This window comes from Scyliorhinus canicula, chromosome 10, assembly GCF_902713615.1.
Source record: "Scyliorhinus canicula chromosome 10, sScyCan1.1, whole genome shotgun sequence".
In the NCBI taxonomy this organism is placed as follows: Eukaryota; Metazoa; Chordata; class Chondrichthyes; order Carcharhiniformes; family Scyliorhinidae; genus Scyliorhinus; species Scyliorhinus canicula.
This window is the reverse complement of record NC_052155.1, coordinates 54,042,150-54,057,263: the sequence shown is the minus strand read 5'-3', so window position 1 is coordinate 54,057,263 and position 15,114 is coordinate 54,042,150. Positions and strand designations below refer to the sequence as shown.

Genomic DNA, 15,114 nt, shown 5'->3' with positions numbered 1-15,114 from the left:
AACACTTAGTGAAGAATTTAAAACCCCAGGAAGCTAGTCCATCACTTGATCGGGTGGGAGAGAGCTGAGTGAGGCCATGTCGCCTATCCTCCTCCCTCTGGTCAACCTCAGGGTTGTAAGGGTGGCGTTCCCATCTGGATACCAGTTAAGTGAATGACGTAAGGGCCTCATCCCACCGTCAGTGACATTCAGCCAGTGGTGAGTGGGGGACTCACCATGTGGAGAGACAGACATACACCAAACCCTCTTCGGTTTGCCTGCATCTAGTCGGGACAGTCCCTCATTCTCAGGCACTCTGTGCCTGATCGAGGGACACAGCACCAGGAAGAGGAGGTTGCTGAAATTCATTCCGCTGTCCTTGTTTCCAACAATACCACCACCCCCACATCTCGCTGACAACCCCCATTCTGCCCACGCTCACCTCTATCTGGGAATCCATTGGTGATCCATAAGGTAGGCCTGAATATTGTACCGGCGGTGGCTGGTATTCCTGGTGTGACTGAGAATACTGGAGAACAACTGGGGAACAGCTTTCGGGGGCAGGATTCAGCCCAATTGGGGGGGCTTGATTGCATGAGAAACAAAGTTTTGTCTAAGGAAATGCCTACTTGCCTGATAATTGCATCGGACCTCCGGGGGGTAGCAATGTAGGCTTCCCTCTAGTTCTCCAACTGGTAGGTGGGACCCCTGTCGCACACATTAAAGTTTTCTCTTATTGACACAATAATTTCCATGTCTGAATGGGGTGGTGGAAAAAAGATGCTTTGAGGGATGATTTGAAATGTGAGATGAGAGGATAGCTGATTTTAAAAAATAATTGTCGAGCTAATTTTAGTCGGAAAGCATTACGAGAAGAGAAGAGAAGTTGGTACAAAGAAAATTACAGCACAGGAACAGGCCCTTCGGCCCTCCCAGCCTGCGCCAATCCAGATCCTTTATCTAAACCTGTCTCTTATTTTCTAACGTCTACTTCCCTCTGTTGCCACCCGTTCATATACCTGTCTAGATGCCTCTTAAATGATGCTATCGTGCCCGCCTCTGCCACCTCCGCTGGCAAAGCGTTCCAGGCACCCACCACCCTCTGCATAAAAAACATTCCATGCACATCTCCTTTAAACTTTCCCCCTCTCACCTTGAAATCGTGACCCCTTGTAACTGACACCCCCACTCTTGGAAAAAGTTTGTTGCTATCCACCCTGTCCATACCTCTCATAAATTTGTATACCTCAATCAGGTCCCCCCTCAACCTCCGTCTTTCCAACGAAAACAATCCTAATCTACTCAACCTTTCTTCATAGCTAGCACCCTCCATACCGGGCAACATCCTGGTGAACCTCCTCTGCACCCTCTCCAAAGCATCCACATCCTTCTGATAGTGTGGTGACCAGAACTGCACGCAGCATTCCAAATGTGGCCTAACCAAAGTCCTATACAACTGTAACATGACCTGCCTACTCTTGTACTCAATACCCCGTCCGATGAAGGCAAGCATGCTGTATGCCTTCCTGACCACTCTATCAACCTGCGTTGCCACCTTCAGGGTACAATGGACCTGAACTCCCAGATCTCTCTGTACATCAATTTTCCCCAGGACCCTTCCCTTGACCATATAGTCCGCTCTTAAATTTGATCTTCCAAAATGCATCACCTCGCATTTGCCTGGATTGAACTCCATCTGCCATTTCTCTGCCCAACTCTCCAATCTATCTATATTTTGTTGTATTCTCTGACATTCCTCGATATCTGAAACTCCACCAATCTTAGTATCATCTGCAAACTTGCTAATCAGACCACCTATACCTTCCTCCAGGTCATTTATGTAGATCACAAACAACAGTGGTCCGAGCACGGATCCCTGTGGAACATAACTAGTCACCCGTCTCCATTTTGAGACACTCCCTTCCACCACTACTCTCTGTCTCCTGTTGCCCAGCCAGTTCTTTATCCATCTAGCTAGTACACCCTGAACCTCCTACAACTTCACTTTTGCCATCAACCTGCCATGGGAAACCTTATCAAGTGGAAACAAGATCCTAAGGCTCTGTTTTGAAAGCCTAGAAGTTTATCAGATCAGTTTTGAGGTCATGGGCGGAATTCTTCGACCCCCCGCAGGGTCGGGGAATCGCCCGGGGCCGGCGTAAATCCCGCCCCCGCCGTGGCCGGAATTCTCTGCCACCCGGGAATCTATGTGGGGCCGAAGTCCCGCCGCTGTCAGGCCTCTCCCACCGACGTGGTTTAAACCACGTCTGTGCCGGCGGGAGCAGGCGGCGTGAGCAGGCCCCGGGGTTCTGGGGGGGGGCGTGGCGCGGGGCGATCAGACCCCGGGGGGGTGCCCCCACGGTGGCCTGGCCCGCGGTCGGGGCTCACCGATCGGCGGGGGGGGGGGGGGGGGGGGGGGGGGGGGGGCCTGTGCCGTGGGGGCACTCATTTTCTTCCGCCACGGTCTCCACCATGGCGGAGGCGGAAGAGACCCCCCTACCGCGCATGCGCCGGTGGTGACGTCAGTGGCCGCTGACGCTCTGGCGCATGCACGGACTCACGCCGACCGGCGAAGGCCTTTCGGCCAGCCCCGACGCCAGGCGGCGGGCGTCAAAGGCAGTCAGCGGAGCGGGAGCCACTCCGGCGTGGGCCTAGCCCTTTGGGGAGACCCGACGCTGGAGTGTTTGGCGCCACTCCGCTACGCCGGGACCCCCCGCCCCGCTGGGTAAGGGAGAATACCGCCCCATGTTGGAACAGGAGACTAGGGGAGTTGGAGTTTCCTCGAGGTTGATGGATCTTCCACCAGATTTATGTCGTGAGGTTGGGTGCAGCCCTAGGAAATTTTTTAATTTATATTTATTTTTATTTTTTTCCAATTAAGCGACAATTTAGCGTGGCCAAGCCACCTACACTGCACGTCTTTGGGTTGTGGGGGTGAGACCCAGGGGGAGAATGTGCAAACTCCACACAGACAGTAACTCGGGGCCGGGTTCGAATCGGGGTCCTCGGCGCCGTGAGGCAGCAGTGCTAACCATTGCGCCACCCCCCCCCCCAAAGGAAATTAACAGTGGAGAAGTTCATAACCCAGAAATAAACCATTCAGTCAGATGTGTCTGTGTGGACTTTTCATTAGAGCATCCAGAATGAACCACAGTGGCCCATTCTGAACATGAGAGCGACTGTAAAGATCCACCCTGCCCCACCTCCATATTGTAAAGTCATTGATTTGCTCTGTGTGCTAACTTCAGTAAATAATATTTTGGTCATTTCTCTTATTGATGTACTTTGTCAGTTCAAGATTTTCATTGATGACCAATGAGAACTCCTGTTCACCTTGGCACCTAAATCCGCTGAGTGGGTCCCCCTGCAGGTGTCGTCGGAGTCCTCGCCTGCTAATGAATGGCTATTATGACCTAAGCGAAGAAAGCTTCATGGACGATGAAGGCAATCTCACCCTCACACCATCCAAAATAAACATCAGTTACAAGGAAAATCTCGTACGGTGGGTGTCTCCTTCTATGATTACTGTGGTCAATTGTAATGCGCCGATTGCAAAACTTACAACATGGCTCCAGAGATGATATCCAACTTCAGTAGGCCCAGCCACACAATTCAGATACCAAGGTTGCCAGTGTGTGAATCCCATCATTTGGTTCACTTTCAGTACCACTGAGAATGGCCTCCAGACCCATTTATACAATATGACGGTTTATTTCATATAGTAGGAAGCTGTTTGAAGATGTGCCCTTAAATTGTTGCATGGCATTGTGGAAGAGTACAGCAGTGACTTATGCAGTGACTTGGTTGCCAAGCTGGAGGTAGGTAATTATGAAACCGCTGCATGCCAAAATTATACAACTGCACGGGTGTACAAATATAAAACCGATTGATTCACATTTTCATATTTGCAGTTGGACTATTTTGGCCATTAATAATTGGGCCTAGTGTTGCACAGAGGTGAGACAAGCTGCATGTCTTCAGAAGAATGAAATAGATAGATAATGACCAAATAAGCAAACTGTTGAGCTCGGACAATAAGGACAGGACTGGAGGATTCTAGTACAAAATTCACAACCCTTAAATGAGGTTAAAGATTTGAAAATCAACTGCACAGTCCTTTTCCCGTATACATTACGGTAAGGCAGTTTATATGCCAGTTGCCAACTTTAAAAAAGAAATGGGTTCATATATTTTGTGAAGAGGCATTCGCTTGGTGATTGGCCTTGCATTATTTTCTTGGACTTTGTGGTGTTGATTTTTACAGATAGATGCCGCATGTGGACAGCCTTGACACTGGCTGTAGGTATCTGGAATCTGTGAGAACACTTCCCATGATTTTCATCTGCCTGGTGAAGATCCCCCTGATAGCGCACATTCATACAATTAGCTTCAATGTTTTTAAAAAATAAATTTAGAGTACCCAATTCATTTTTTCCAATTAAGGGGCAATTTAGCATGGCCAATCTACCTGCCCTGCACATCTTTGGGTTTTGGGGGAAAAACCCACGCAAACACGGGGAGAATGTGCAAACTTGACACGGTCAGTGACCCAGAGCCGGGATCGAACCTGGCACCTCGGCGCCATGAGGCAGCAGTGCGCCACTGTGCTGCCCAGTTAGCTTCAATGTTAACATTTCTATATTAAAATCAATTAAATCTGATGTTTGTTTTTGCTTCTCAGTCGTTTTTGTTTTATGTTGGCTTCTTAATAAATTGGAACACTTCCTCCCCCCCGGCCGTGTCATTGAACTGAGACCTGATCAAAATTAGATCTCGGGCCTTGACTACATTAAACCAGTGAACACTGGTCACGCAACGGGTGTCCAAGCAGCCTGTCAGTCAGAGTCGAATCAGGTCAGGAGGCTGTGATGCCAAGATGGCCTGCTTGTAGGTCCTGAGGAGCAAGGACAGAGAGGGGAGGTAGAGGAGATAGTTGGGCCCCATCTAACAGAGAGCTGCAGGACTTTGGGGGAATAGGGAAAGGGATTAGGATCTCAATTTCACTTTTCGCAGTGTGGAATGCTCTACACATCTTTAATTCAGCAGTACGGGGCAGCACGGTGGCGCAGTGGGTTAGCCCTGTTGCCTCACGGCAGGTTCGATCCCGGCTCTGGGTAACTGTCCGTTTGGAGTTTGCACATTCTCCCCATGTTTGCGTGGGTTTTGCCCCCACAACCCAAAGATGTGCAGGGTAGGTGAATTGGACACATTAAATTGCCCCTTAATTGGAAAAAAAATGAATTACGTACTCTAAATTTCTAAAACAAAATTCAGCAGTACACCTCTGTAAAATGAGCTCCACTTCCCCTATGTTGATTTTGTCCCTAAACCAGAGTCTTATAAATTGTCCCAACAGTCTGTCAGAGTAATTTGTTCAGCAGCCAGTGAAACCAGAAGAGCATGCCATCTCATACTAATTTCCAGTGAGTTTCTTAGGCACACAAAGGCGTTATTGTTCATCCTGGGCATGCTATCTCCAGATGACGTCGCAAACGAGGTCCCTTTACAATTCGTAGGAAACATGAATGGGTCCGTGATAGCAATACTTTATGCTAAGCGTGAAAAATAGTATTTGAAAAGCCCAAAGTCAAAACAGGTGGAGCAGTTCAAGTGCAATTAAATCCATCTATGGCACAGAAAAACTGTTACCAGAAGGAAACAGAAGTATTGAAGAATGAATTCTGGAGACATGTAAGATGCCAATTGCTGGACGTTAACATGTGTGGCTGCAGAGGAACACGTAAAGAAACTGTATACTATTTAGAAGTGTTTACACTAGAGATCACAGAGTTGGAGGGCAGAATAGGGGAGTGAAATCACAGATCACAGAATTTACAGTGCAGAAGGAGGCCATTCGGCCCATCGAGTCTGCACCGGCTCCTGGAAAGAGCACCCTACCCAAGGTTAACACCTCCACCCTATCCCCACAACCCAGTAACCCCACCCAACACTAAGGGCAATTTATCATGTCCAATCCTCCAAATGAGGAGGATAAAAATGAGCTTTTGAAACAGCAGGTAGAGGCTGTACTGTCGTCCAAACTCGTAGAAGAGAAGAAGCAGTATTGACTGGCAGAGAAAGGTTTACCGATGGCAAGTCTTGGATGTGAAGTTGAAGTTACTCCTTATCTTGACAACTGGTGAATTTTAAAATAGCATGCAACACAAATGGATTCTTGAGCGTAATTATCAGAAAAAATAAACATAGAAACATAAGCACAGAAAATAGAAGCAGGAGGAGGCCATTCGACCCGTCGATCTTGTTCCGCCATTCATTATGTCTGATCATCACGTTCAATACCCTTGGGTGGCACGGTGGCGCAGTGATTAGCACTGCTGCCTCACTGCACTGAGGACCCGGGTTCCACCCCGGCTTGGGGTCACTGTCCATGTGGAGTTTGCACATTCTCCCTGGATCTCGGTGGGTCACACCCCCACAACCCAAAGGATGTGCAGAGTAGGTGGATTAGCCACGCTATATTGCCCCTTAATTGGAAAAAAAAAATTGGGTATTTAAAATTTATTTTTTTTAAAGTCCAAGGTACTTTTCCGATTTCCCCCCAAGTTGATCCCTTTAGCCCCAAGAGCTGTATCTAGTTCCTTCTTCAAATTGCACGAACTACCATTGGAGAAGTTCAGTCCATAATAGGGTAATTCAGGAGTCTGGTAACAGCGGGAAAGAAGTCGGTATTCTCAGACTTTTGCATCTCCCGCCCGATAAAAGAGGTTGAAAGAGAGAATAACCTGGGTGGGGCAGCTCTTTGATTATGCTGCCCACTTTCCCAAGGCAGCGGAGTGTAGACAGAGTCACTGGATGGGAGGCGGTTCACGTGATGGACTGGGCTGTGTTCACGACACTCTGTAGTTTCTTACAGTCTTGGGCCGAACAGTTGCCATACCAGGCTGTGATGCAGCCAGATAGGATGCTTTCTATGGTGCATCTATAAAAGTTGGTAAGAGTTAATGTGCGCATGCTGAATTCCCTTAGTTTCCTGAGGAAGTATAGGTGCTGTTGAACTTTCTTGGTCGTAGCATCGACGTGGGTTGATCAGGACAGATTGTTAGTGATGTGCATACCTAGGAATTTGAAACTGTCAAACCATTTCCACGTCCGCGCTATTGATGCAGACCGGGATGTGTTCGACATTTCGCTTCCTGAAATCAATGACCAGTTCCTTACTTTTGCTGACATTGAGAGAGAGATTTGTGTTGTTGCACCATTCCAGTAGGTTCTCTAAATCCTTCCTGTACTCTGACTCCCATCGTTGTTCGAGATCTGACCCACAACGGTCGTGTCATCGGCAAACTAGTAGGTGGAATTGGATTTTGCCACACCGTCGTGTGTCCATAGGGAGTATAGTAGGGGGCTAAGTATGCAGCCTTGCAGGGCCCCGGTATGGAGGAGGTGTCATTTTTTATCCTTTCAGATTGTGGTCGATGGGTCAGGAAGTCAAGGATCCAGTTGCAGAGGGAGGAGCCACGTTCTATATTTTGGAGTTTTGATATGAGCTTAGCTACGATTATGGTGTTGAAAGCAGATCTGTAGTCAATGAATAGGAGTCTGACATAGGGGTTCTTGTCATCGAGATGCTCCACGGATGAGCGTAGGGCCAGGCAGATAGTGTCTGCTGTGGACCGGTTGTGGTGGTATGCGAATTACAGTGGATCAAGGCATTCTGGGAGTATGGAGTTGGTATGTCTTATGACCAATCTCATGACAAAGCATTAAACTGTGGAAGATGAGCACAGACATTATTACAGAAGCTGTTTTAATCCATACGCAATGGCCCAGGAACCGATGGATGGGGGGGAATTGTAATTCATTACATTCAACATGCAGCATAATATTCTACCTCGGGCTATTTCCTAAAGGAACATTTCTTTTAACTGCAGAATTTTCCGACGGAAGAGGAGGGTTCGTAGATCCTTCGCAAGCCTTTTTTCAATAGATTCCTCCAGTTCCTGGTTGAACCGCAGTCTTTTCAGTGGACCTGACTGTCCACTTGCAGAATCCTCTTGGGTTGATGGGGGAAGTGACTTTGACTCCAATTTCAGTAACAATCAAGGTATGTTGTTTCAGTCATTTCAATTGAGCAGGTGAGAACGCTGTAGTCATTTTTTTTTTAAATAGTCAATAAATAATGACCTAGTGGTGGCACAAATACATTGTTGAACCCCCATTTGAAACCTGTCAGTTGAAACACAGCAGGGTACCTGTGTCATCTGTTGCTAGTAGAGGTATAAAACAGACAGTGTGGAAAATGCAACAGTGTGTACACAATGGCAGGTTGCATGCTTTAGAGGTACACTGCTGCTACATTGGAAAATACAGGGCATCCGTGACTGAAACGGCCATCTGCAAATAGAGAGTCTTTCTGAGGCTGGCCCCCTGTCCTGATTGACTTCCCTCCCCTATTAACACCTTCTTACCTGATCTCTGCTCTGCTGCTCATCCTCCCAGCTCTTCTAGGCCCGACTTGAATGTTCCTGCTGGGGCGCAGCCTCAGTTTGTACTTGTCAAAACGCTGAGCTGTCAGTGGATGCTCAATTGTGTCTCCAACTCACCAACAATATTCCAGTGAGGCCTGAAGCCCAGTTTTGGGTGAGATTCAGGCCTTTGGTATCTGGCATGTGCTCCCAGCGTACCGCCTATTTCAGATCCCAAATTTGGACAAGAGCGAATTTCCACCTCGGTGTCGAAAAGAAGAAAAGAGAGGTTAACGCTTCAGCCAACCACCTCTCTGCAGAACCATGGCTGTCATTTCTTCTTCAGGTACCAATGGACTTGCTGCATTTGTCAAGCATATTCGATTTAGTTGTTTGATTTCTTCCTTTTTCTGCATTTTGCTTTTTGTTGCTCCTGCTGGAATAAATTATGTTCGAAGAAAATGGAATGTTTGAACTTCGACCAAGAAAAAGATTGAAATGCCAGAATGCTGTGTGTTTCAGGAGAAAGCAGTATTGATTTGTCCTCCACTGGAAAATCTTGGCTATCGGAAGAGACCCTACCCTCAATTAATGGTGAAGCATACTCTGGGGAAAGCCTGTTGATGAACAAATCGACCGGGGGCTTTTTAAAACTTCCTTCTCATTCCCAGTTGCATCCTGCAAAGTGCTTCTTCAGTAACATGCCAAAAAATCCAGGTGGGTTTCCACATATATACGAGACAAATGTTGTAAAGACTGTGAACTGTTCCTGGAGAACCTGCTTGGTCACTAAATCCAGAGAGGAGGTATTAATTTCTAGCTGCTGTCTTGCAACTTTCTTTTGGCAGTCTTTAGGTCTGAATTTTTTTTTTAAAGTACTTTTTTTAAAATTTAGAGTACTCAATTTTGTTTTCCAATTCAGGGGCAATTTAGAGTGGCCTACCCTGCACATCTTTTTTTGGGTTGTGAGGGTTAGACCCACACAGGCACAGGGAGAATGTCCACACGGACAGTGACCCGGGGCCGGTATCGACCACGGGTCCTCGGCCCCGTGAGGCAGCAGTGCTAACCACTGTGCCACCGTGCTGCCCAGGTCTGAATTTTTCTGTCGTTGTCACAAAAGCTTACTTCCAGCATGAAGACTAAGCAGTAATTTTGGACACTTCACATCAGCATGTAGACTCATCCAGCACTGGGGGTACAGCGTTACTCCTTCATCCCTGACCTAGGTTCATGTCCAGTGAGGCTGTGTGCTGCCAAGGGAGCCAGTTGAAATGAATCCTCTGTGTTCTTTGAAAATATGGGGCGGAATTCTCCGACCCTCCGCAGGGTCAGAGAATCGCCCGGGGCCTGCATAGATCCCGCCCCCGCTGTGGCCGGAATTCTCCGCCACCCAGGAATCGGCAGGGGCGCGCCAGTCGGCGGTCCCCCTGCAGCGATTCTCCGGCCCGCGAAGGGCCGAAGTCCCGCCGCTAACAGGCCTCTCCCGCCGGCGGGAATTGGAGCACCTCTGGTGCCGGCGGGATTGGCGGTGCGAGCGGGCCCCGGGGTCCTGGGGGGGGGCGCGGGGCGATCTGACCCCGGGGGGTGCCCCCATGGTGGCCTGGCCCGCGATCGGGGCACACAGATCGGCCGGCGGGCCAGTGCCGTGGGGGCACTCCGGTACGCTGGGACCCCCCGCCCTGCCGGGTAGGGGAGAATACCGCCCATGGTATGAGCAGACAATTTAATGTAGTTTAGTTGATATACCTCCCTGAGCAAGTAAGCGGTCAATTCCGGCGCCACATGCCTTGGAGTCACAACACAAATAAATTAACCAATAATTATATTTTAAAAAATACCCCAAATCTTTGTCCATTGGCTATCCAGCAATTACAGTCACCAGGCCTGTAAGTTTAAACACAATTACTGTTTATTTATAACTAGGACAAAATGAAATAATCAGCTAATACAGTTGGTTAAATGTCCTTTAACCTACCCCTTACCTGCTCCACCCTTTACCCACGCACACAAGATAGACAAACAAAGGGATGAAAAGGAGCAAAACAACTCAGGATTATGGACAAAATGTAAAAGTCTTTACATCAGAGGACGATTTCTTCAGTGCACTCTCTTCACAGCGTGAGTGTGGTTTAAAGTCTCTGGTTTATAGCTTGTAATGATCTTCTTTGCAGCTCACCAGTATATCTTACAGTATTTACAGGAGAGTCCTCTGGCTTCACATCAAACTTTTCTCCAGAGAGAGAGTTATCAGATTCTCACAGTGGCCTTTTGGTGAGAATTAAGTGGATATTTCTGGAGTGAGTAGGTCAGATTCTTCCATCCAGTTTGCAGAATCAAAAGTGAAATTAAAAATTACCACCACACTGAAAAACATAGCAGTGTGATCAGATCCAATCGCCACCTGCTAACGGGCAGAGCCTTTTTGCCAATCCATTGGCCATCTGCCAAATCAATCAACTCGAGTCATTAGTGATCTCTCCTGCTGTTGCAACCCTCTGATTAAATTTAAAAGCACAGGCCACTCACAAGCTGCTTTGCCTTAAAGACACAGGTCCATTAATCATCCAGGGATTAAGAATGCAACAGCAAAATAAAAGAAAGGGAAGATAAGGGAAGAAACAGGGAATGAACAGGAACAAACATGAAGGGCCCTTACATAGTGTATTGTATTGCAATAATGGAGTGGGCCAAATGGGCACTCCTCTTGGTCTTCACATGAGCATGATAAATGAAATATTTTCATAATCAAGGTATATACAAGCCAAATAGTACATAAAATGTAGGGGTTGTTTTGAACTATTGGTGGACATAGGGTCATGGAGTTTTACAGCCCAAAAGAGGCCCTTTGCCCCATCGTGTCCGTGCTGGCCATCAAATACCTCTCCTAATCCCATTTTCCAGCACTTGGTCCAGAGCCTTGTATGCAATGGCGTTTCAAGTACTTATTTAAATACTTCTTAAAGGTTGTGCGGGTAACCGCATCTACCACCCTCTCAGGCAGTGAGTTCCAGATTCCCACCAACCTCTGGGTGAAAAAACATTTCTCTGCCACACGGCACCAAGGACCCGGGTTTGATCCCACCCCCGAGTCACTGTTCGTGTGGAGTTTGCACATTCTCCTGCTTGGGTCTCACCCCATAACCTAAAGATGTGCAGAGTATTTGCAATAGCCAAGCTAAAATGCCCCTTAATTGGAATTTTTAAAAAAAATTTGCTCAAATGCCCTCTAAATCTCCTGCCCCTTACCTTAAAGCTATGTCTGCTGGTTATTGGCCCCTCTCATAAGAGGAAGAGCTCCTTCCTTTCCACCTTATCTATGTCCTTCATAATTCTATGTAACTCAATCCTCCCTCAACCTTCTCTGCTCCAAGGAAAACAACCCCAGCCTGTCCAATCTCTCTTGATAGCTGAAACACTCCAGCCAGGCAGCATCCTGGTGAATCTCCTCTGCACCCTTTATAGCGCAACACATCCAGTAGTGTGGTGACCAAAACTGCACACTGTATTCCAGCTGTTGCCTAACAAGCATTTTACACATCTCCATCATAACCTCTCTGCTCTTATATGCCCCAGTTAATAATATTTTATTCTGTGTGCACCCACCCTCTCCCTGTACTTGATTTTGGAAGACACGGTAGCACAATGGTTAGCACAGTTGCTTCACAGCTCCAGGGTCCCAAGTTTCGATTCCCGGCTTGGGTCACTGTCTGTGTGGAGTTTGCACTTTCTCCCCGTGTCTGCGTGCGTTTCTTCTGAGTGCTCTAGTTTCCTCCCACAGTCCAAAGATGTGCAGGTTAGGTGGATTGGCCATGCTAAAATTGCCCTCAGGTTAGGTGGGGTTACTGGGTTACGGGGATAGGATGGAGGTGTGGCCTGAAGTAGGGTGCTCTTTCCAAGAGTTGGTGCAGACTCGATGGGCCGAATGGCCTCCTTCTGCATTGCAAATTCTATGATTCTATCGGGATGAGCTCAAGGGTGGATTGGAAGGAGGTAGCATGGGCCCTGTTTTATGTCCTCCCCACCCCCCTCCCGAAAATACGCCCGGCTGTAAAAGGCAGTCAATTGTACGTTTATGATTTTACTGTAAATCTTATCTTTTGCTCGTAGTTTACACATTTGGAGCCTGACGATGGGATCCGTGCACGTGCAATTATAGGTGCAACCTACCTTCCACATTTTTTAAACCGTGGAATACACTTCAATCTGCGGTGTTAATGGTTATGTTGAATATTTTTTTTATTTTGTCATACATTTGTTCAACAATAGTTTTTTTCCTTGTTAAACGAAACCTCCTGTGTTGCCTGTATTAGTTAACGGGCATTATTGATTTGTATTTCAGAATCTATGTCTGTCAAGAATTTCTTTTTCCACCTGACCATTTTAGTCGTCTCAATATGTGTCGCCGTGTTTGCAAGGTAAGAGAGTTTTGAGAATCTTAAAATGAGAATTTCTTTCTCAAGTGTTGTGGTGGGCACCCTAACTCCAATGTGATCTCCTAATTCTTCAACAGGTGGTTTTGTGGAGGAGTGGTTGCTGTATTGCTCATGACTATGCTCGTGTTTACGGCTGTGCTGCGTGAGTACAATTGCTGACAGTACCACTCTCAATAATTCATTTTTCATAAACTTGTAGTGAAGTAGAGGTCTGATCCAGACTTTTGTTTTGACAGATACAGCAAAGTCTGCATATCCCTGCTTTATTAAATCCCAAAACATCTTGCATCACACACAAACTGAGGTAAGACAACAATTTACAATTGGTTTTGAGTTTTTCAAAAATTAATTTAAAAGTATATAGTTATTAATTGCACAGTGGCACAGCAGGTCGCACTTCTACCTCACAGTGCCTAGGACCTGGGTTCGATTCTGACTTTGAGTGACTATCTGTGTGGAGTTTACACATTCTTCCTGTATCTGTGTGGGTTTCCGCCAGGTGCTCCAGTTTCCTCCCACAGTCCAAAGATGTGCAGTCTCATGGCGCTGAGGTCTCAGGTTCGATCCCAGCTCTGGGTCACTGTCCGTGTGGAGTTTGCATATTCACCCTGTGTTTGCATGGGTTTTGCCCCCACAACCCAAAGATGTGCAAGCTTAGTGGATTGAACATGCTAAATTGCCCCTTAATTGGAAAAAATAAATTTGGCACTCTAAATTTATTTATTTTAAAGTAGAATGTTCATGCTAAATTATACCTTAGTGTCCAAAGATGTGCAGATTAGATGGGGTTACGGGGTTAAGGTGGGGGATTGGGCCTATCGAGGGTGCTCTTTCAGATTGTCGGTGCAGACTGGATGGGCCAAATGGCCTCCTTCGGCACTGTAGGGATTCTATGGATAACAGGCGCAAGAGAACGTAGAACATAGAACATAGAACATAGAACAGTACAGCACAGAACAGGCCCTTCGGCCCTCAATGTTGTGCCGAGCCATGATCACCCTACTCAAACCCACATATCCACCCTATACCCGTAACCCAACAACCCCCCCCCCCCCCTTAACCTTAACCTTACATTTATGAGGACACTACGGGCAATTTAGCATGGCCAATCCACCTAACCCGCACATCTTTGGACTGTGGGAGGATACCGGAGCACCCGGAGGAAACCCACGCACACAGGGGGAGGACGTGCAGACTCCACACAGACAGTGACCCAGCCGGGAATCGAACCTGGGACCCTGGAGCTGTGAAGCATTTATGCTAACCACCATGCTACCCTGCTGCCCCTAAAATGGAAGGGGGCATCCTTCGAGCCGGAATTGAACCAGCGACCTAAGGATGTCAGTTTTAATCATCTACAGTCCTCCACTCTACCAGCTGAGCTATCGAAGGAGAGGCCAGTGGAGTACTTGAATCTCAGTCATGAGTTATGGATTTGAGCTCTTGGAACTGCCCATTGTTCAGTCCACTTATGTTCCAACACCCTGGGTGAGTGAGTGGTCAGTTCCAGCTCCAGCCTCACAGACCCCGAGTCCCAACACAAGTCAATTTTTAAAAAATATATAAATTTATTGTACCCAATTTTTTTAACCAATTAAGGGGCAAATCTACCTATCCTGCACACCTTTGGGTTGTGGGGGCAAAACCCACGCAAACACGGAGAGAATGTGCAAACTCCACATGGACCCAGAGCCGGGATCAAACCTGGGACCACGGTGCCGTGAGGCAGCAGTGTTAACCACTGCCCCACCATGCTGCCCTTCAGCACAGGTGAATGAATTTCCTTGAGATCTTCAACCTTTGACTGCTCCAATGAGTTACAGGCAACAGATTTATAATAAAAGATGAACAAACTGTTTATTTCTAACAAGAGTAAAAGATGAACATATAATTGAAATAATGGAACAATGGTCTACAAGTCTACCCATTCCCATATCCCCATCCCACCCTTCACCCCAACACCACAAGACAGACACACGGTAAGAGCGGGGAGTAGAAAAGGTTCAGAAATAACAGGGATTAAAAGGTATGAGAGATTTGAGGATCTTCACTTCTGAGGTTGTGGTCTCTTTATGCACCGGTCTTCTCCGAATGCAACCCTCTGGGGAATTGATTTAAACAGGAGTTTCAGGTTGGTGCAATTCTATCCTTCGACCACCGGATGGAGCCTCCCTCTCCCTGAGATGTTACTGGCTCCCTGTGCCTGAGAAATTACAGCAGAACCTACGTCTACGAGAACCTGGGACCTCAGCATCGTGAGGCAGCTATGCTAA

General features: G+C 47.3%; 1 protein-coding gene and 1 non-coding gene across 5 annotated transcripts in view; one reads left to right on the top strand and one right to left on the bottom strand.

Annotated features, from left to right (window-relative positions):
* tmem71 (transmembrane protein 71) overlaps positions 1-15,114 on the top strand; it is a 73,146-nt gene that overhangs the window by 47,930 nt on the left and 10,102 nt on the right. For 3 of the 4 annotated variants that reach the window (XM_038808953.1, XM_038808955.1, XM_038808957.1), the window contains 6 exons: positions 3,272-3,481; positions 7,872-8,044; positions 8,928-9,122; positions 12,748-12,823; positions 12,919-12,983; positions 13,078-13,145. In XM_038808953.1, the coding sequence (XP_038664881.1) occupies positions 3,272-3,481; positions 7,872-8,044; positions 8,928-9,122; positions 12,748-12,823; positions 12,919-12,983; positions 13,078-13,145 (787 nt within the window). The remainder of the gene's footprint in view (positions 1-3,271; positions 3,482-7,871; positions 8,045-8,927; positions 9,123-12,747; positions 12,824-12,918; positions 12,984-13,077; positions 13,146-15,114) is intronic. The other variant, XM_038808954.1, reaches the window with a different exon arrangement.
* trnay-gua lies at positions 14,146-14,233 on the bottom strand. The gene is given in 2 exon segments: positions 14,146-14,181; positions 14,197-14,233. It is a non-coding gene; the product is annotated as a tRNA-Tyr (tRNA).